The sequence below is a fragment of the Syngnathus typhle genome, linkage group LG4 (assembly GCF_033458585.1).
Source record: "Syngnathus typhle isolate RoL2023-S1 ecotype Sweden linkage group LG4, RoL_Styp_1.0, whole genome shotgun sequence".
Taxonomy (NCBI): Eukaryota; Metazoa; Chordata; class Actinopteri; order Syngnathiformes; family Syngnathidae; genus Syngnathus; species Syngnathus typhle.
The window spans coordinates 4,346,590-4,370,110 of NC_083741.1; the positions used below are offsets into that span (position 1 = coordinate 4,346,590).

At 44.7% G+C, this 23,521-nt stretch overlaps 1 protein-coding gene across 10 annotated transcripts in view; it reads left to right on the forward strand.

The window, feature by feature from the left end:
• The window catches only part of ano1a (anoctamin 1, calcium activated chloride channel a), a 149,160-nt gene that overhangs the window by 116,613 nt on the left and 9,026 nt on the right, over positions 1-23,521 (forward strand). For 7 of the 10 annotated variants that reach the window (XR_009714162.1, XM_061276376.1, XM_061276374.1 and 4 more), the window contains 5 exons: positions 1,580-1,722; positions 2,188-2,340; positions 10,091-10,143; positions 12,777-12,961; positions 13,076-13,181. Coding sequence is in view for 9 of the 10 variants with exons in the window: in XM_061276376.1 (XP_061132360.1) it covers positions 1,580-1,722; positions 2,188-2,340; positions 10,091-10,143; positions 12,777-12,961; positions 13,076-13,181 (640 nt within the window). In the remaining variant the exon portion in view is untranslated. The other 3 variants (XM_061276382.1, XM_061276381.1, XM_061276383.1) reach the window with 3 other exon arrangements.

The window sequence follows — 23,521 nt, forward strand, 5'->3', positions numbered from 1 at the left end:
AGCCAGGAATTTTTCCAGTAGGGGTGCGCGCCCACAGGAAAAAAAATTGAACATCACCCACGCCGTTCGCTGATCGCTAAAACAACATCCGGGTCCGGGAGGCAAACGGTGAATGGATAACATCGCGCACATAGAATAGCGCAAGCACATTCGCGCAAGACCGAAAGAAAAAAACGTCATGAAAATGAACAATCGAAAAAGCTTGATTTTTTTTTTTTCAACCGGGGCGCAGGGAGTCCTAACCGGGGCGCCGCCCCGGCTCGCCCCGGCTTGGCTACGCCACTGAAAATAATCCTTACTTTGAGTTAATTGGCCCTTGAAAAAAACAGTCATTATATCTGTGAGGCAGCTGTTTCCCCTCCATCACTGAAAAAGACTGATTGGTGCAGCACATGCATGGAAGCACGGCCGTGTGAGCGCAGACCAGGTGAAAGTGTCTGCGGTTTCAAATTATACCATTGAAGATCGAGGCACAGAGGCAAAATGCAGGTACAGGTCAACCGTCTTAGTGGAGCTCAGAGGCTGAGGGTGGAGTTCCAACTTCCCACAAACCCTCCACCTCAGCATTAGGCCGAACAAGTGCCTGTGTTTCATATGCTTCGGGAACACATGGCAAGAATCTGGGCACAGTCAACTATTACCAGGTTGAAAGATGGTGATGACCTCGGGCAGTACCTCATCACTTTTGAGCGTCTACCAATGGCCAAAGATGGACTGGGAAATGAGATAGATTCCGTGTTTCACTGGAAAGGCCCGTGTAGCCTGTGAAGCAATGGCCGATGAAGAGTCCTGTAACTACAGAAGTGTGAACGAAGCTATTTAAGCAAAATATGTCATTGAAGTTATGTATGGTCAGCGGTTCCTTGAACCTAATATTGAGCTAGGAGAGGCGCCAAGAGAATTCAACAATTGATTGATTGATTGATTGATTGATTGAACATTTATTGATCCCCGGGGGTGGGGAAATTCAGGCCCCAGCAGTATTCATACAACAGAGCGGGTATATAAAAGACACACAGATGGCATGAGCGCAACTCAATAGGCTCTTATAAGGCTGCCACACAATGGCGCCACAAAGAAAGCTAGTAAGTGCGAAACTTAAAAGCTATCAAAGCAAAGCAACCAGACAAAGGAAAAAAAAGTAACAGCGGCCAACCAGCGTTGCCCCCCAATACCAAAGACATCCCAAAACACACAAAATAGCCTCCACGGGGTCCATAAACAGGTGTAAGGCCAGCCAAGTTCAACAGCGCCCAATGGACCGTGGTTGTGAATCGGTAAAACATCACAAAAAAGGCAAAGGCGTGAGCAGCGTCCTGGGCACCCAGTCGGGGGACGTGCAGATGGTCATCATGGGGCTGGCACGGCGAAGGTCGTTGGTTCCGACGAGCACGAGGGAGGGGACTCCCCACAGGGGTCGGGGCTTACCAATTGCGCATTTAAAATAAATGCAATATTATTTGAATAAACAGTTTTTACTTGTCTCTAATTTCAAATCATAATCATAATTCCTAAGGTTGTTGTGTAGCCAATATTAGATGCTTTCATTTAATTTCATGCTTTCATCGTTTTTCTGTAGCAAGCTGAAAAAACTGCTACGTAAGAAAAAGTCTGAGATGGACCCAGAGCAACAAGAAGAGCTGACCAAGACCTTGCAGCAACACGAGAAGGACCATTTCCTCCTTCCTTTTGTTGGTCTTAGCCCAGAGTACATGGAAATGAGTAAGTTCATTTTTAATGTTGTTTTGGTAGCACAAAAAAATAATAGGGTCACCAAAGTTAAAAGAAAAAATAATCTAACCAGTATAGTTTTTGCCATTTTATCATGTATCATGTCTCAAAGACCGTATTACTTTAGAAACCGATGTCTGACAACTGTTTTACATGATTTATGTTTTTTTTTTGTTGAAGTATTCCTCACCATCTCCAGCAGGGGTGCCCGAACTTGATCCTAGACGGCCGCTGTCCTGCCTGTTTCAGGAAGCATTGTTATCAAGCTTCATCAGAACCTGCTGGTGTGCTGATCATTTCAATCAAAAGTGTTGCAGCCTGGAGCCATGGAAAACAGGCAGAACAGCGGCCTTCTTGGACCTGAGTTGGACATGCCTGAGCTACAATAATGAATATTCTTACGTTTTTAAACCTTTTCTGTAATTTAACAACAAATACTGTTTTGTTTTTCTGTAGTCATCCAGTTTGGGATGGTGACTCTTTTTGTGGCCTCATTTCCTCTGGCCCCACTCTTCGCTCTTCTGAATAATGTCATTGAGATACGTCTGGATGCCAAAAAGTTTGTTATGGAACTCCGAAGGCCGATTGCAGTCAGAGCCAAAGACATCGGTGGGTGTTCTTCCCACGACACTAACATTAATAAATACAAAAAGGTAGAAAAACACAAGGCCTTATTCTTCAGAAAAGAGATTTTCTTTTTAAAATGTTTTTAAATGGCATTCACACCTCTGTTAATGAACCTACCGTTTTTTTCCATGTATAATGCGCAAAATTTAACTAATTTATTGTCCTAAAATCTGGGGTGCGCATTATACATACCGTTTTTTTCCGTGTATAATGCGCCCCCATGTATAATACGCACCCTAAAAATGGCATGTTGATGCTGGAAAAAAGCCTGTACCCATGTATAATACGCACCCAATTTTTTATTTTTTTCCCCAAGTCCCAATGATTGTCACACACGCAGGGAGGCAATGGGTCCCATTTTTATAGTCTTTGGTATGGTCTTAACTAAGCTGGATGTATTTGTTTTGTTGGCGTTGATTTCTCCGACTGCCCGTAAAGGCACCACCGCGATCAGATGAAAAGAGAGGAAAGTGACGTGCGGACATGTGAAAAAGGCGGCTCTGTATGGGAGAGACTTTGTTGATGAATAAAAACACCATTGGAAACCAAAACTTGCCCCTCGTCGTGACTCGGAGCCGCAACAAATGTTTCGGATTTTTGTAGGGTACATTGTGACAGCAAACGAGCAGGTGATCGAGCAAGTGTCTGATACGAGAGCACTGCGTTCGTATGGAGCGTGTTTGAAGTGAACAGCAGAGAAGAAAGGAACAAGGCAAAGTGTTATGAAATAAAATATTACCTGTACCTACACAAATCCGAAACATTTCTTCGCTATCGAGTTTGCTAGCGCGTGCGCAGTGATACTGACCGGCAGAATAACAACCGGTTGTTCCCAAAGATGATCTTTTTTCTGAAATAATTTTACGTTTTAACTTGGGTGCATATTATACATGGGTACAGGCTTTTTTCCAGCATCGACATGCCATTTTTAGGATGCGTATTATATACATGGGGGCGCATTATACATGGAAAAAAACGGTAAATGAAAATGCATCTTAGCTGATTCTACCTGATCCAATGAACGTTTGAGTGGTGATATGGTGCCGTACAATGATTGCTTATTCCTAAAATCAAGACACAGTAATTGTATGACAGGTATGTATGGTGGTCAACTGGTGAGCACATCCGCCTCACATTCCAGCCTTCTTGTGCATATTCTCTCCGTGTTTTCCCGGTTTCCTCTGGATATTCTGATTTCCTCCCACATTCAAGTGTCCTTGGGCAAGACACATCCCACACCTTGCCTCCAGTGCCCCTCACATTGGTGTATGGTTGGATATGAATGTTTGGTGGTGATTGGAGGGGCTGTAGGTACACACTGGCAGCCTTGCTTCTGTCAACCTGCCCCAGAGCCGGTTCATCTCTCCGGTTCAAATTATGTCATTAAAATGAGTGACCTAAGGAAAAGCAAGGTGGACACTGAGTGCCGAGTGTTTAAAAAGAGTGGGGAATTTGGCTCGACCGATGTGTATGAGCAGACGTTCAGCCACGTGAACATTAACAAAGCCCCGTCACAGATCTCGGTTAACAGACACCTCGGCTCTATCCTAAGAATTGCCACAACAAATGTTACTCCGGACTATGATGCACTAGGAAAAAAAGGGAGACCAACAATACTGTTCCCGCTGAAAGAGAAGGGGAGTTTCTCTAGTTTGTTGTAAAAAAAATGCATTTTAAAAATAATTTGTACAAATAGCAGGGATTGAAATTAGCGACCATTCTCATTTTCAAACAATGCAGGATGCTCAAGGACATTGATGCACCACCTGTTTGCGACTAATCTTAACTTTTAAAGGTTTTAAAGCCGATTTTATGGAAGTGTTTCCCGTTTCCTCACCTCTGTCACCAGGTGTTTCTGGGTTAAAGCTCTGCTCTGATTTTCAGATATCCGTCACCGTGTTGCCGTTTTGATTTCTTTATTACTTTATTTAAATGTATTATTTCACTCATTCTTCAAGATGATGTATTTGGTCAGAATGTTTGCCGTTTTATGTGATTTCGCCTCATAAAATAATGATCTTTCATAAATCTGACCTGCAGCCGCTGAAGTGATGGAAACTGTTATTCATAATAACAGTGTTAGGCTGCTCGGTGTCGCACTGGGTAGCACGTCCGCCTCACAGTTAGGCGGGTGCGGGTTCAATTCCACCTCCGGCCCTCCCTGTGCGGAGTTTGCATGTTCTCCCCGGGCCCGCGTGGGTTTTCTCCGGGCACTCCGGTTTCCTCCCACATCCCAAAAACATGCTTGGTAGGCCGATTGAAGACTCCAAATTGTCCCTTGGTGTGAGTGCAAGTACAAATGGTTGTTTCTCTCTGTGTGCCCTGCGATTGGCTGGCAACCGGCTCAGGGTGTCCCCCGCCTACTGCCCGATGACGGCTGGCATAGGCTCCAGCACGCCCGCGACCCCCGTGGGGACTAAAGCGGTTCAGAAAATGGACGGATGGATCATAACAGTGTCGTATTTAATATAACACTGATAGTAGTGTTTTGGTGAGATATTTTTTTCATGCTGTTAATAACGTATTTTCCGGACTACAGGGCGCACCTAAAAACCTAAACATTTTTCAAAAGCCGACAGTGCGCCTTATAGTCCGGTCCGTCTTATATAAGGACAAAGTTTTAAAATGGGCCATTCCTTGAACGTGCGCCTTATAGTCCGGAAAATACTATATGGATTGCTGCCATGACAGGCACAGACCACCTTACGGCCACAGCTCCAGTCGGCCGCCTCAACAATGGAGGAATGGAACATGGTCCACTCTGACTCAATGTCTCCCGACTCCTCCGGGACGTGAGAAAAGCTCTGCCGGAGGTGAGAGTTGAAGCTTTTCCTGACAGGGGGTTCTGCCAGACGTTCCCAGCAGACCCTCACAGTACGTTTGGGTCTGCCAGGTCAGACCGGCATCTTCCCCCATCATCGGATCCAACCCACCACCAGGTGGTGATCAGTTGACAGCTCCGCCCCTCTCTTCACCCGATTGTCCAAACATGCAGCCGCAAATTCGATGACACGACTACAAAGTCGATCATCGAACTGCAGCCTAGGGTGTCCTGGTGCCAAGTGCACACATGGACACCCTTATGTTTGAACATGGTGTTCATCATTGACAATCCGTGTCGAGCACAGAAGTCCAACAATAGAACACCGCTTGGGTTCAGATCGGGGGGGCTGTTCCTCCCAATTATGCCCTTCCAGGTCTCACTGTCATTGCCCACGTGAGCATTGAAGTCACCCAGCAGAAAGATGGAGTCCTCAGAAGGAGCGCTCTCCAGCACTTCTTCCAAGGACTCCAAAAAGGGTGGGTACTCTGAACTCCCGTTTGGTGCCTCGACACAAACAACAGTCAAGACCCGTCCCCCCACCCGAAGGCAGAGGGAGGCTACCCTCTCATTCACCGGGGTGAACCCCAATGTGCAGGTGCCCAGCCGGGGGGCAATAAATATGCCCACACCTGCTCGACGCCTCTCACCGTGGGCAACTCCAGAGTGGAAGAGAATCCAGCCCCTCTCGAGAGGACTTGTACCAGAACCCAAACTGTGTGCGGAGGCAAGTCCGACTATGTCTAGTTGGAACTTTTCTGCCTCACACACCAGCTCTGGCTCCTTTCCAGCCAGAGAGGTGACATTCCATGTCCCAAAAGCCAGCTTCTGCAGCCAGGGATCAGACCGCCAAGGTCCCCGCACTTGGCCGCCACCCAGCTCACTATGCACCTGACCCCTTTGGCCCCTCACACAGGGGGTGAGCCCATGGGAAGGTGCACCCACGTTCCCTTTTCGGTCTATGCCAGGCCAGGCCCCATGGGCGAAGGCCCGGCCACCAGACGCTCGCCTTCAAGCCCCACCTCCAGGCCTGGCTCCAGAGAGGGGCCCCTAACCCACGTCTGGGCGAGGGAAAACTACGTCTATATAATTTATTCTTCATAAGGGGTCTTCTGAGCCGTGCTTTTTCTGGCCCCTCACCTAGGACCCTTTTGCCATGGCTGACCCTACCAGGGGCATGAAGCCCCAGACAACATGGCTCCTAGGATCATAGGGACACACATACCACTCCACCACAATAAGCTTAATAACGGCAAGCTAATTCAAATTCTCGGCACACCCCGTCATTCCAGTGCGCAGCTTCCAACTCAACTAAGAAACCTTCGAATGGGAATACAAGGTTCTTTTTTATTACCTGATTTTAAAATGCCGCATCATCTTTGCGGCTACGACACGCTACTGCAAGCCATACAGCGCGACTAGTATAGACAAGTTACAATACGTGACGGAATGATGACGTCACGCGAGTCCTAACGCTAACTGCGGAGTGCGCGTATTGGGCGCGCCAGTACTGTGTGGCTATTTACATAGTTTACCACCACCAGAGTGGAAATGTGTGAATAATGTATCCACTGTAAAGCGTATTTGAGTGTCCAGAAAAGCGCTATATAAATCTTATGCATTATTATTATTCCAAAAACATGCTTTGTAGCCCGACTAAACACTACAAATTGCCGGTAGGTGCGAGTGTGAATGCTTGTTTGTCTATATGTCACCTGCGACATGATAAGCAGGTCTGCTTAACCCCATTTCTTATTTCGACATGTCATGCGTTTGCAGTGCATGTAATTGAATAGTGATGAAGTGTGGTAATGTACAAGCAAACAAAAAACGTTTACCTTACGTTTTACTTTGTCTGGACGTTGGGCACTTGGCCGTTCCTCTAGAGCCAGGCCTGGATGTGGAGCTCGATGGCGAGCACCTGATGGTCGGGCCTGGACCCATAGGGCACGGCCTGAAAAGTAAATGCGTGTCCCCCTCCCCATGAGCTCACTATCTGTGGGAGGGGCCAAAGGGGTTGAGTGCATAGTGAGCTGGGCGATGCCCAAAGGCTGTCCGATCCCATCCATCTAACCATCTATTCTCAACACCGCTTATCCTGTTCAGGGTGACAGGGGGTGTTGGAGCCTATCCCAGCTGACAGCAGGTTAACTACTGACTATGCCCTGAACTGGCCGCCAGTAAGTCACAGGGTACAGGTCTGATCTCCAGCTGCAGACACTAGCTGTAGGGGCATGGAATGTTAACCTGGAAAGCCACCTCAGTACTGTGAGGCAGATATGCTAACCAATCACCCACCATACTACCCGAGATAAAACCAAATTGATCTTAATATTTTTTAGTAGTTTTACAATTGAATTAAAAGATAAATGAGTATTATTTTTCTTCAACAATAGACACATTTCCACCAAAATGTAATCTCTTCAACATCAAAAGTACCACGTGCCTGCGTCACCTGGCATTCAGCCACTCCTTTTCCTCAACATCATCACTCTCAGCCACGTCCCCAATCAAGCCAATCACTAGCACCTGCCACTGGTCGTTAGGTCAGCCTTACTTAAACCCCGTGAATACAGCCAGTTGCTGTCGGTTCGTCCTCTTACCCTGCCTGTGACGCCACCACTGTGCTCACTGTGTTCTGCCTGAATGAATCACGTTGTCGACATTGCCCGTGTACTGACCACTTGCCCATCCTTGACTACGCTCTAATCGCCGCCTGCCTTGACTACCTACTTGCCCCTGACCACGACTACGCGCTGCATTCCATCACCCGGCGCGCTTGCTCTGCTGCTCTCTCCGTTAGGTTGGTTCCTGACCCCCTCACATACCAGCGGCAGGTGCCTCCCACCACTACTGGTTGGAAACAGGGAGCATGCTCCACACCTGAAGACGCCCACAGCTTAATAACATCTGAGCAGGTGAGAAAGCAGTTCTCCAGAGTGAACATGCACAAAGCCATAGGACCAGATAACATCAACCCCAAGGTACTGAAGGGGTGTGCTGGTGAGCTAGCTGACATATTACACCATCTCTTCAGTCTGTCTCTGAGACTGAGGAAGGTTCCGCAGCTCTGGAAGACCTCATGCATCGTCCCGGTGCCAAAGAATGGACGGCTCAGCACTCCAAACGATTACAGAACGGTTGCCCTAACATCTCAGGTCATGAAGACCTTGGAGAGGCTGGTGCTGCAACATCTTAAACCCCCAAGTGAAGGATTACCTGGACCACCGGCAGTTTGCATATCAAGAGAATGTGGGGGTGGAAGATGCCGTCATCTACATGCTACACAGGGCCTACACACACCTGGAGAAGCCACGGAGCATGGTGAAGATCGTGTTCTTCGACTTCTCCAGCGCATTCAATACCATCAAGCCATCACTACTGGCAGACAAACTAGTGATGATGGCTGTAGAAGACTCCCTGACAGCTTGGATCCACAACTACCTGACAGACAGACGACAGTACGTTAGACTGCAGGGCTTTCAGTCTGAGGTGGTGGTATGTAACACCGGTGCCCCCCAAGGAACTGTCCTGGCACCATTTCTCTTCACCGTCTACACCTCCGACTTCCAATTCAGCTCACACCAGTGCCATCTGCAGTAGTTCTCTGATGACTCTATTGTGGGCTATATCACAGACAACAGGGAGGAGGAGTACAAGGCCCTGGTGGCGAACTTTGTGAAGTGGTGCGACACCAACCACCTTCTGCTCAACATTAGCAAAACCAAGGAGTTGTTGGTGGATTTTAGGAGGAAGAGAGGGACCTCAGCCCCTATCACCATCAAGGGAGTGGAAGTTGAAAGAGTGGACTCCTACAGGTACCTGGGGCTACACTTTAACAACAAACTGGAATGGTCTGACAACACCGAGGTTCTTATCAGGAAGGGAGCAGGATGTTTTTCCTGAGAAGGCTGAGGTCGTTTAATGTTTTTAATAGGCTACTGAGAACATTTTATCAGTCAGTGGTCTCCAGTGTCCTGTTCTTCACCGGGGCCTGCTGGGGAGGCAACATCTGTGCCAGGGACGCTACCAGGCTGAACAAGCTAGTGAAGAAGGCCAGCTCTGTGGTGGGGACCGGGTTGGACAGCGTGGAGACGGTGGTCAAACAGAGGATGGGGAAAAAACTGGCAGCCATGTTGGCCAATCCCTCCCATCCACTGCACATTGAGCTGACGGGGATGAGGAGCAAATTCAGCAACAGATTTGTCCTCCCCCGTCAAAGCACAAAGAGATTTGGACAGTCTCTACAATCAGGCGCGGGGAGACCTGGAGCTAGAGACTTGGGACTTTTTATCTGCACATGATGCACTTTAGTAAACTACCAGCTTACCCTGCATGTTATTAGACCAGTGCTGTGTTATATTTATTGCATTGTGAACTTTGTTTTTTCTGTTTGTCTTCCTCCTTTGTAAATGTCACGAGCTGTTTGACAACTAATTTTCCCCAGAGGGGACAATAAAGGTTTCAATCAATCTTGTAGCTCCGAGGCCAGCACTCTGCTGCGAATCTGTCCCAGTCATCTGCCGGTTCCCGTTCTGCTGCCCAGTTACACCAGCCAACCTGGCAGTCCAGCCTTCCACTGCCCCTTTCCCCTTTTTCAATAAAGATCCGTGCTGCACTTGATCGCCCTGCCTTGTTCTTGACAAAAAGTCATGTGATAAGCTTTTATGCACTGACTCACAACAAAATAACGTACCGATTTTGCCACCTTTAAAAAAACGACAGTCTTTGATGCTTCCACCTACCTTGGAGCTGGAAACTGCAGCTTTCGCTCTCTCGCTCTTGCACTCTCGCACTGTCTCTCCCTCTCTGTCTCTCTCACACACGCTCACAGTCACTGAAACCCCAATACCATCCTCATAGCAATCCCAGATAATTTTCTGAATGAATGTTCTTGTCTTATGTTTGTAGGTATCTGGTACAACCTATTAAGGGGTCTCAGCAAGGTGGCTGTCATCGTAAATGTGAGTTTTCAAGTCAGTCAACAAATGTACTTGCAAGACATGGTACAAGCTAAGAATGTTCTCCATGGCGTCTCATCCTCATTTACAGAGGTGGGCACGTCAGTAAAGGCCAGGACACGCATCTGTCATCATCAGTCCATCATTTTTTCAAGCCAAAGCAAAACTTTAATTGTCAGTCTGTTACTCCATCATAGTTATTTAACCATACTTTTGTCATTGCTAAATTCCAGTTCGTTGACACTCTTTTAGGACCGACATAGATCTTCTATGACCACCCTCAGGAAAATGACCGGTTACTTAAGACTGCGCCGCGAGCTGCGCTCTCGATAGTAACTTGGCTGACCGCCTTTCATGGGATCTTAAAACACAGCGGTGCACTGGTTAGTCCCTCCGGCCCTCACTGTGTGGAGTTTGCATGATCTCCCCATGCCTGCGTGGGGTTTTCACTGGGAACTCCGGTTACCTCCCACATTCCAAAACCATGGATGGTGTGCCGATTGAGTTGTTGCCCGTAGATGTGTGCGTGCGCAGATGTTTTTTGTCTCTGTGTGCCCTGCAATTGGCTGGCAACCGGTTCAGGATCTCCCCGTCTACTGCCCAATGACTGTTGGGATAGGCTCTAGCTTGCCCGCGACCTCTGTGGGAATGAGCGGTATAAAGATGAATTGATAGGTAATTTAAGTGGCAATTTTTGGCAATAGTAGTAATTCTATCACACAGACGGTGCATTTGTGACATGCGTAAATTATGTGACGATATCCTCAGTAAACGTCTCCATAAAATTACACAGTGGTTGTCTCATTAACCTGAAACATTTGTGCCCGCCCTGCTCCATGTCCGTCTTCTCCCTCCCCAAGGACATTGCTCATAAGTGGCCTGTAAAAAGAGGAGTAAAGACATAGAAATGTGCAATTAGATGAATTAGAGAGCCCAATGTGGTCATCTTGACAAAGTATCCTCACCCTTGTGAACATATACACAAGGCATGTATAGCATTTCAGACAGTCGTCAACAAAATGAGATTAAAACTCTGACGGGAATAAAAATCCTTAATATACACACTCCAATACACACTTGATCGGATCATGCCCATTCCGATCAAGTTTTTACTCTGAATGAGAGGGGTCAATTGGTAATCCAATCAGTACGTATGAAAACACATCCCAAAATGTCGGAACAAATAGTCTTTACTGCACGTGTCCGTGACAACAGTAGTTATTATGCACTTTTCTGTTGTTGACGGAAGCTAGTAGAAACAGAGCGAGCGAAAGACATGGCAGTGATCTTTTCATGACTAAAAAGTCGGTACGGATTTCTTCTTCTACTATTTCCGATATATTTTGTCAACCTGCGCATGTCAGAAGGAGTTCTGCCCCAAAAGTGTGATGGATTGAAAAAATGTCCATGTAAAAGTAGCCAGTGACTGACTGAGAAGGTCCGCCGGTACCGCCCAGGTTACTGACAATTTTAGTGATGGGAAAACACACTTCTGGTGATGCTTAGTCCATCAGATTTTTCTTTTTTTCAGTTTTCCGTCATTCGTTAGCAATGTAGATGTCCATCAGTGATGGATTGACAGACCTTCCATCAGTACTGACAGGATGCCCACCTCTGCTCATTTGTTGAACACAGTAGTAACCAGTGTTCCTTCTAAGCTGTGCAATTGCGCACTGGTCGAGCAGTTTCTGCACACAAGCAACTCCATGCTGCGCACTCCAAAAAAAAATCTGCATTAACTGATTGATTAATATCTAATGTTAGACGTAATCTCATCTAATTAAGTGGACGAATGATTTTCTTTCTGTGCTTTCAGGAATTGACAGGTGTCCAGCCAATGATATGGTTCACTTATGCTACATAGCCAATCATAGGATTGGCAGTACCTGAACACGTGTCCTGCCCATTCGTACCGCGCAGGTTAGCTAGCTAACAACAGTGCGGCGGAGTCAAGCGATGCAAATGCTAGATTAGCTAATCATGGCGAAACAAATGAGCAGCGGCACATCCACTGGCCAAGCCAAAATAAATAAGAGATGCGGCAGTTCTTGTAAGATTGAATGGCTGTCGGAGTGTGTGCAGGTACAAGAGGAAACGGTGAAACTGGGTGAGATTTTTTCGAATGAGAAAGGTCTCCTCTGCAAAACATGGAGTGAAGCCAAAATGGCGGGCGAGTTTACGGAGGGAAAAATATGGAAGGAATGGAAGTTGGACTACCTCAAGCATCACATTCAGCAGAAATGTCATTTGAAAGCTGTTGGAATTGTAAAAAGACTCAAGATGGGATTGCGAGAGAGCGCAAAAGACTGACAGAAAAGGAACAAGGTGTCACGACCCCCCGAGCAAGTTAAAGTTCGCATTGACAATATTTTATTTATGTAGGTAGGTGGGTGGGTAGGTTTGTTTGTTTGTTTGTTTGTTTATTTATTTATTTATTTATTTATTTATTTATTTATTTATTTATTTATTTATTTATTTATTTATTTATTTATTTATTTATTTATTTATTTATTTATTTATTTAATCTGGTGTTGCACACAGTGGTCCACAGTGTGCGCAGGGACCTTGTGTGTTTGCACAGACACTTGAAAAATTAGAGGGAACACTGGTAGTAACCCATAGATTTTGGTTCGCAGGCCTTTGTGATCTCCTTCACATCTGACTTCATCCCACGGCTTGTGTACCAGTACATATACAGTCCTGATGGCACCCTGCACGGCTTTGTCAATCACTCTCTGTCTTACTTCAACGTGAGTGACTTTGCGCCAGGCACAGACCCTGCAAAGCCATTGATCCTAGGCTATAAAGTAGAAATATGCAGGTAAGGTTATATTTTACAGCTAGCTAATTATGCATTATACTCAATGTCTATATAGCGTAAGTAAAAATCCTGATCATTATAAATGTTTTTTTTTCTTTTTAATGTCTGAATTAGGTATAAAGACTACAGGGAGCCTCCCTGGTCCAGCACACCATATGATTTCTCCAAGGAGTTTTGGGCAGTTCTTGCTGTTCGCTTGGCTTTTGTTGTGGTCTTTCAGGTTTGTAACAACTAATACTCATTGATAATAAGAAACAGATTTTGTGCATCGAGGATACAGAATTCATACGACCCAAATTCTATCAAAATGTTCTCAAAATCGCAATAAAAATGCTAATTTCAAAGCCACTCATGATTCAAATTTCATTTTTCTTCATTCTATTCGGCAATGTATCTGAACAAACACAACAAACCGTTTTAGCCAAATGAGTGTCAAAATAATGACATACCCTATACACTGCCATTTTTTACCTTCTTACTTAATCATGTGTTCCGTGCTGTTACATGTTTCTGATCTTGCTTTTAGCTGGAATATCAGGAGTCCTGATCCATCCTCTGTTTAAAAGGTTAAAACGTTTAGGGCAGGGGTCTCAAACTCCAGTCCTCGGGGGCCACATTCCTACATGTTTTCCAAGTTTCCCTCGTTAAACACACCTGATTCAAATGATCAGTTCATCCTTACGTTCTCCAGGAGCCTGATAATTTAATCAGGTGTGTTTAACGAGGGAAACATGTAGGAATGCGGCCCCGAGGACTGGAGTTTGAGACCCCTGGTTTAGGGTTTGTTCGCTGGTGTTTAATGACAAAGTTACCAGATCGGGTCAAAACGAGTTTACGAATTCTATTGTCCCAAAACATAAATCATAAGTTTACAAAGCAATTGTATCTAGTTTGAACACAAAACAAGAACAAGAACTGAGAGCGCACAGAGCACGATACTCATCTGGTTCTTAGAGTGAGCTCCACTGTCTTAAGTCCCAGCCGCGGCAGATAAGCAGAACTTTTATCAGTCACAATTGAGACAGGCTGAGAGCGATGATTGGTCTGTCACTCGAGGGAATTCACCAATGAGTGAGCGGGGAATCAGTCAGCAGCAGGGATGCAGTCGACAGATGATAAAGAGCAAAGGGATCGTCCACCAATGAGAAATGTGCGCTGACGCAGCTGAATTTACATAGGCTTTCGTATATGAGGAATGGGCGGCAACCCAGTATACCTCTTGTACCCTCTTGTATTACATATACACTACCGTTCAAAAGTTTGGGGTCACAAAATTGTTTGGGTGACCCCAAACTTTTGAACGGTAGTGTAAATATTATTATAATAAAATACTATGAATTAAATATTATAAATTATATCTTATATTTGTATATGATTATATATAATCTATGAATATAAGTATACATATATATTATAAGATTTTTTACACAGAAGATTATATATATATAATCTATAAATAATTTTCTGAAAAAATATATACACTACCGTTCAAAAGTTTGGGGTCACACAAACAATTTTGTGACCCCAAACTTTTGAACGGTAGTGTATGTAGTATATCCGGCTGTCACAGCCGGATATACTACATATGTAATACAAGAGGCAGATGTAACACAAACAGTAGAGTGAAGACGTACGCGGGCCCAAGCCAAGCGCCGTAACACCACCCCCATGATACTAATTTAGCAGTATCAATCACAAATCACATCGAATACAAAACAAAGCTACAAACCCGTGTTGTACATCAGCGTGTTCAATGAACAAAAATTTAACACGTTCATATTTTGTACAAACATGAATAGAACTCATTTTTGCTTCATGAATGTTTCTGTGAACGAACGCGCTCATTCTGTGGCCAATGAACGAAATTTATTTGGGCTTTGCACCCTTCGCATTTCTAGGTCAAGTCAAGTTTATTTACTAATTAGCCCTTAATCACAGACGTCTCAAAGGGCTTCACATGGGCAAAATTTACAATTATTCTCAACATCCCCTGATCTTAACTCCCAGAAAGGCAAGGAAAAAGTCAAAAACCCCAACTGGGGAAAAATGAGAAACCTTGAGAAGAGACCACAGATGGGAGGATCCCCCTTCCAGGATGACCAGGCGGCGATGGATGCAGAGAGGGCAGCATTGAACACACAATATAAAACAATCCAAAGAAAATGTAGATGTCCATATTCAAAGCGAAGAAGTGCAGGAAGGTGCCCTCAATTGTCATGGCAGTGTCTTCGAGGGTGGTAATCCGCCTCAGATCCCTCATCCCAATTGGTCGACATGGAATCCAGACAGCCATTTTCAGTTTGGGTGTCACCTAACCCCCCCAAGACTCACCAAGACTTTCTTTTCTTGATGGTTCAGTTTCTTCAATCTATGGAAACGACGGACACAGTAAAGCCAGTAAAATCGAGGGCACTTCCTGCAGCTCTTTGCCTTGAATTGGAAATCCACTTTTCCATTGATTTTTTTTATATTGTTTATTTTATGTGCCCTCTCTGCCTCCATTGCAGCCTGGTGAGCCTGAAAGGGGGATCTTCCCATCTGTGGTCCCTTCTCAAGGTTTCTCATTTTTCCCCTAGTAGTTTTTTTTTTAGTTTTTCCTTGCCCTCTTGGGAGCTTAAGATCTTAAGATCTTAGGTCCTGACTGTTGTTTGTATCTATGCACTAAACCAAAAGTAACCACCCTTTTTGGACTCCTTGAAAGAAGTGCTGGAGAGTGGTCCTTTTGGGGACTCCATTGATTTGCTGGGTGACTTCAATGCTCACATGGGCAATGGCAGTGAGGCTTGATTGGCCGTGATTGGAAACGCCCCCCCTCGATCAAAACTCGAGCGATGTTAAAACGGCTCGCTCTGAGCCGTATGAGCCGTATCTAGGAACAAATATAAAACAGGGGCCTGTGATGCTATCAAAATGAGAAATTCCGGCCAAATCATCACTGTTCCACTTTATATACCACAACTGAATGAGCAAATCTTAAAACGGAAGAATTTATAAATGTGATACGTAAGCTTTAAGACGTAGGAAATTGAGAGGGATCCATTATTTTATCTCAGTAAGACATGCCTCAAAATTACAACAATTTCATGGATTTGTCATAGATTCAAAGCGTTTATTGTCGTGTGTGCAAAAGGAAAGCACTTTTTCTTTGTACAATGAAATTCTTTCACTCTCCGTTAAAGTGCCAGACAAGGTAAGGAAGATTAAAAGAAGATTAAAAAAGTAAGAAACACAAAATATAAAAACCACAATATATACACAATCTATACAACTACTAAGGTGAGGGATGTGCAATATAAGCAAGTGCTAAAATGGCATTGTGCAACAGTTGTGAGCGTTATAGTGAATGTACTGTTAAACAGGTAGAATGCAGTGCAAAACAAAGTGAGTGTAAACCAGGCACGTGCACTCATAGGAGGCAGGTGAGGCAGTGCCTCACCTTGCCACCAGGGGCAGTAAAGGGCTCAACATGGTTTCCTCAGCTGTCACCATTAGTTGTTAAAAAATGAATAATATAATAAAACATAATATAATATTCAAAGTCAAAGTCAGCTTTATTGTCAATCTCTCCACATGTCACAACACACAAAGAGACCGAAATTACGTTTTTCTCTATCCCACGGTGACGAGACACATAACACGATAGACATACAAGTACGCGACACAATATAAAAACAAGAAGGCAAAAATTCAAACAATCAATAGTAAGAGTGATGAATAAATAATAAATAAACAGATAACACAATAAATAAGAGGAGCAAAACGGAGCCAGCAAGCATAGCGCAAAAGTAAAAAACATCATAAACAAAAAGGCACAAACAATAAATAATAAGAGTAATAATAAATAATAAATAAACAGATAACACAACAAATAAGAGCCAGTGTGCATACAGACAGTACAGACAGTAAAAGTACAGGACGCTACGCAGAACGGGGGTCCTGTGGTCTATGCTTTTAATGCAATTTGGGTGTGTTTCCTATACCTTTGGATCATTTTCATGGTCAAAATAGCTGTATTTCTTGTTCAAATAACAACGGGATATGAGAATCATGGAGGCTGAGGCAGTGACAGGTAGTGCCTTTCAGGGCGAACGTGTGAATGTGCACCACTCACACACTGTACTGAGCGCGTGCAAACGGCGCTTGCTTGCAGTCAGCGGGAAAATACGGGCCTTGAGGCAGCCAGCACCTTTGCCCCGAAGATGGGGCGATAGTGAGCCTGCGGCTAATAGTTCACGACACAAGTAAATGCGAGAGTAAATTAAGAATAAAAAAAAAGAAAACAACCAACAACATTCGGTGCTAACGCGTTGCTATTTGGCTTTATTTTCCCTGACAATGGAGGATATAATCTCGAAAATGAGAAATGTTTCAAAACTTGACTTTCAATCAAAGCAAGAAACCATAAGTAAGGGAAGACCAACGCCAGATTTGCGAGGATTAATTCAAACTACGGGCCTCCCGGGTCGGACTACAACACGTTCGTTTCAAAAGGATTGGTACTCTAAAAAAGACTGGCTTTGTGGTTGTGCTGCCAAAAATCGACTTTATTGCTTTCCCTGTCATCGAGATCTTTGTCCAGAAGGACAGGAGAATGGACTTACTTTACAAGTAAAGGTAAGAATACTGCAGTGGTGTGTTTAAATGTACAGTGGTGTGTTTAAAATGTTATTAAATTTAATTAAGAATGGGATAACAACCATGTATGCATGTAAATCTGACTTGTGAGTCAGTGCCTTAGCGTCATACAATACGTTTGTAAATCTGACTCTGAGTCAGTGCCTCACCAACCCCAACCCTCACCGCACGTCACTGGTGTAAACAATGTACAGTATAAAGTGCAGATCAGTGAACAGTCCATGTTGGGGGTGGGTGGGGTCTTTAAGGATGGAGGCCACTCTCCTGTGGACCCTATGGTGGTGGATACAGAGAGGGCAGCGGAATCCATATATAATTGGGTGTCATCTGCATAACATTGAAAGCTAATGTTCTATTTACTCAAAAGTTCCCCAGGCAGAATCATATAAATACTAAACTGTATAGGTCCGAGTACCGATCCCTACGGGACACCACAGAACATTAATGAGCTCAGAGATCGCGTTGCCATGGCCCACGCGGTGGGTCCTCTCAGAGAGATAAGAACTAAATCAACAATGTGCTGACCCTAAAATACCATCGCAGGTTTTAAGGCGCTCTAATAAAATGTGATCTACAGTGTCAACGGCAGCACTAAGATCGAGTAATAATAGTACCGATGAGTCCGTCACTAAGAGGAGATCATTGGTCACTTTAGCAAGAGCTGTCTCAATGGTTAGTTCTAAAAACCAGACTGAAACGGTTCAAATCGATTTTTAGCAACCATGTAATCATTAAAAACAGGAATGAACAGGAGATTTCAAAGGTTCAAACCCCGGCCGGGTCATACCAAAGACTATATAAAAATGGGACCCATTGCCTCCCTGCTTGGCACTCAGCATAAAGGGTTGGAATTGGGGGGTTAGATCACCAAATGATTCCCGAGCGCGGCACCGCTGTTGCTCACTGCTCCCCTCTCCCCCAGGGGATGGATCAAACTCACATTGGGATTGGTTAAATGCAGAAGACAAATTTCACCACACGATGTGTGTGACGATCATTGGGACTTTAAGTTTAACTTTTAAGTACAAGGAAAGACGTGGGTTTGGTAAACAGCTCTTTAACAAAACGAATTCAACGAGCCAACAACTACTGAACTGTAACGATAAAAACATATACAAGTTGCTACACGAAATAAAATATATCAAATAACTATAACATAAATAGTTCACTGCCACACGGCCCCAAGCACCGGCGTGGACTTCCAGGCGTGTGGTGGCGTGGACTTCCATACCCGGAGGTGGCGCTTCCAGCCACGGAGGTGGAAGAGAGCTCCATCCACCGTCCCCGGACAGCCACCCGGCCGAGCGCCGGCCCCCCGACTTCCATCCACGGAAGTGAAAGAGAGCTCCGTAGAGTAGGACCAGGCGTGCGTAAAAGCCATAATAGTTTTTCAAAACTTCTGTGTCACTCCAAATCATTAAATTCTTCAAACTCTTCGTCCTCCATGTCACTTACAAAGAAAGACGCTAATGATGGCGGTAGTACAATGGGCCCTTCGTCATCTCGTGATCGAATCTTTGTCTTTTATGTAAACAACCGCCCCACCGCGCCGCTGATGTCACTTGAAATTCAAATTACAGTAATCCCTTGCTACATCGCGGTTCGTTTATCGCGGTTTCCCTTTTTTTTTTTTTTTTTTTTGAATTTGGAAAATTTGTGAAAAAATTCACAGTCACAAATTCACATAGTCGCTCCTCAGTATAAGTCGCCCCCCCCACCCAAACTATGAAAAAACCCGCAACTTATAGTCCGAAAAATACGGTAGTGGTTGAATAATAACGGTCTTAAAGGCTGTTGGCACACTGCCAGAGGAGACAGACATTTTAATTATACTTAAAACGGACGGTCCTAAAATCTGAAATGATGCTTTAACGAGTTTGCCGAGTTGAGTAATCACATTGTCTGTTTAGCCGCGCTAACCAATTGGATATCGCATGATTGTCAGCGTCCGTAATCGGTCCCAAATTATAAACGTTTTCTGGTTCTTCAGGCAAATAAATTAAGAAATTAGACATTCACTAGAAATGAAAAGATAGTTAAAGCAAATATAATGTTACTTTAAATGTTTTGCAATTAATTTGTACATCTTTTGTTTCCTACCTCAGTTCGGCACCTACAACATTCACTAGAAATGAAAAGATAGTTAAAGCAAATATAATGTTTCTTTAAATGTTTTGCAATTCATTTGTACATCTTTTGTTTCCTACCTCAGTCCGGCACCTACAAATTGTATGTGTGAAGATTAATTTTGTTTTCAAACAACTACAATGCTCTCGGGCAAGCAAAATGTGAATTAACACCAATGATCATTTGAAAGAGTGAAAGTGAGATTCTGGCTTTCTTTTCCATTTATTAAAGTTAGAATAAGAAACAAAACTAAAAATGTACATATTAACATTTAAAAGAAAATTAGTGACCAATATAGCCACCCTCCTTTTTAATAAGTTATACGACTTCCATCCATTGAGTCTATCAACTTCTTGATCTTTTAACGATTAACTTTTGGTGCAAGAACAACTGCAGCCTCCCAGACATTGTTCACAGAGGTGTACTGTATTCCTTCAGCGTAAATCTCCCATTTAGAAAGGCGATACAAGTTCTCAATAGAGTTCAGGTCAGGTGAAGAAGGGGGCCACGACTTTAAGTAGTAGTTAATCATCTTTAAGGCCTTTACCGGCGAGCCACACATGAATGCGACCTTTTACTGAACCACTGATTGAAGAAAGTGTCTAAGACGTGCCAGTAGGTTCATTTTAATTAACTTTTGTTTTGACTTTAGAGTAAATTTTAAGTCCAACTTTAACTCAAAAAAGGTCCAAGCAACTCATCTTTATTAATACCAGCCCATAGCAGTACCCTGCCTCCACCTTGCTGGTATCCTATTTCAAGTGGAGCTCTGTGGCCATTACTAATCTAGCCATGGTCTAACTGGTCGGTCAAGAGTAACTCTCATCTTATTAGTCCGTTCGTGACAATTTGGGATTGTAGGGTGATAGCGTCACCTGGGTACTAGTGTGAATAGAACAATTGAAAATGCCAATATGCCAGAGGTTAACAGCTTGAGGCAACTTTTTTTTAGATTAGGGGAAGAGAAATACTTTTTTGACATTTTTGGAACAATGATAGACTTTCAATCAAGAACTATGAACTGAACTAGTTCATTTTAAAAGTTGCAAACTGAATCTTGAAGTAGTTCATGTAGAAAGTTAACTTTCCCAACATTGCTACAAACAATTCAGATGAGATACAAAGTAATTTGTATCAAATAACGACATGCAAAGCTATACTCACAGTGTGACGATCATTGGGACTTTTAAAGTCTGTCTCGTCAAGTAATTGTTTCCACCTGTTCTTGTTAGCCACACCCACTTGTGTCTTCCAATCAGCTCCCTCAGCAACTTGTGACGTGTCCAGGTGTTCCTCGTTATCTTGTCAATTTGTTTGTATTCAGTGTCCTCCTTTCTGTTCAGTGTTTGTTGGGTCATTGTCATCTGTCCTATGTGCTTAGCCATGTGCTTTTCTAGACTCCCAAGCCGAGTCCAAGTGTGGTTTGTTCATATCTATTTGTTACTTTGTTGCCTGTTGTTTTCCCCAGTGATCACCAAAGTGTCCACAGTCCTCAAACAGCAAGGCCGGTGGGAGCCTTGAATGGCAGACGAGGGGTGAGGGCAGCAGCAAGGCTTGCGCCGCCGTAATGTTGGATGGTGGCTAAAGAACGTGCGTCGCCAGAGCAAGGTCAGGTGGCAGCCTCAGCACTTGCGCCACCAGAGCAAGATGGGAAGGATCAGAGGGCGGTCGCAGAGGTTGAGCTGCCAGATGAGGACTTTTGTGCCCTCATGTCGTGCGCCACTAGATCACTGTCAAAGTCAAAGTCAAAGTCAGCTTTATTGTCAATCTCTTCACATGTCACAACACACAAAGAGACCGAAATTACGTTTTTCTCTATCCCACGGTGACGAGTCGCGGTTTACATCCCGCCTTCCAACATCGAAGGCGACAGGGTCGCGGCTCTTAGTGAACTGTACCAGGCTGTCTGATGGCGGCTGAAGTACATGTGCCGCCGGAGCGAGGTCAGGTGGTGGGTGCAGAACTTGCACCGCCAGGCTGCAGAGCTTGTGCCTCCAGAGCAAAAAGAGCAGGACCGGAGGGCAACCGCAGGGCTTGCACCGCCGGAATGATATCCGTTGGCGGCTGCACAACGTGAGCCGCTGGAGCAATGTCTGGTTGCGGCTGCACTGCCGGAGCGAGGTCGGGTGGTTGCTGCAGGATATGTGTCGCCTGAGCAAGAAGAGCCTGGAGGCTGTGGTTGTTGATTAGCTTAGACTGGAGCCTGCGGTATTCGGGAAGTGGGACTGAAGGCTGTAGCTGTAGGGGAGGCGGGATTGGAGGCTAAAGCTGTTGAGGAGACTGGACTGGTGGTTGCAGTTGTCGAAGAGACAGGACTTGAGGCTACAGGCGTCGTGGAGAGGGGGCTGGAAGTTGCAGCTGTCGAGGAGACATGACTGGAGGCTGAGCCACATCAGCCTACTGACATTGAGGTTGGGTAGCAGAAGGGAAATGAGGGACAGTGCAGGATTTTTGTGAAGGGAACCAGAAAAAGGACTTATCACGGGCCAAGGTGCAGAAGGCAGCGGTGAACAATTTGAGGAAGATGTCAGGGAATGAAGTGGCTTGGGAGGATGTGATTTACAAAAACTGGTGGGATTACTAGATGTGTACCTTTAATCGGGCGTCTGTCGGCCGCGCTGCTCACGTCCGGTGTAAATGGCTAACCGAGTGCCCAAGTAAAAGTCTAAGGATAAACGTTCAGGGGTTAACTCAGAGGGATTATGAAAAGAAAATGTGACAGAAACTGGCAAGGGTTTGAGGAATGGAGAGAAAAAAATCTAAATCTGTGTCAAACTGTGTCAATCAGAAAAAGGTTCACTAAATCTGGCTCGAAATAAGAAGCCTCTGGCTCGAAACGGACATGAAGAGATGAATTGGTGGGGTAGAGAGAAACACTAGGACCTGGAGACATGGAGGAAGAGGCAGGGCTTACTACGAAGGTTTAGGGGTTGTCAGCAGGCTGAGTGCAGAAGGAGGCAGATTGATGACATCATAAGGGTTGTTGTGTGCTTCCTGCTGGGTGCAGATTGTGTTGGGTGATTCTGTCAGGGTTGAGGACCTAAATGCAAGGTAACAAGGCGGGAGGTACAGGTAAGGATTAATTTGATATAAAAGAAATAAAAGGCAAAACAAGGTACTACGGGAGATGTAAAACTTAAACAGAGCTCTAAACAAAGTAATAAAAAAATTAACACAAGCAAAAGGTCTTGGACTACACATGGACGGGAGCAAGACGTAACAGAAACAAGGTGTGACAAACGGGACTGGACAAGTGGCTGAAGGAAGTGATTGGAAGAGACAAGAGGCGGTGCTAACGAGAACAGGTGGAAACAAGGATCTAACGAGACAGAAAAGAAAAGAAACACAAGGAAAACATAACACTGACAAAAGCAAAAATAAAAACAAACCAAAGTCCAAATCAAAACCAAGCAAACTAAGAACATGATAGAACTCCCTGGTTCATCTTGATGTTCAGAACAGTGGTTTTTATGTGCATGAGCTAAGATTGGTGGCCAGTAGTAAGTTGCCACTTCCTTCTTAGAAATGTATACTTCCTTCTTAGAAATGCACGTTTGGGTCAGCAGGAATGATTGGGTACCATTTGTGAGGAAATGTTTTGGACAAAGTAACCAGAGTGAGGGTTGTCAAGCTGTTCGCAACTCACAACACTGCCTTACACTTGGATTCACCCTATTCTCTGCACACGTGGTTGCAGAACACGGTAGTGCCCATTTTGCTTTTCGAGGTATCTGGAAGCATGCATTTACTGTCACATAGGTCAATATCGGGGTTGTTATGCAACTGGGCAGTATATAG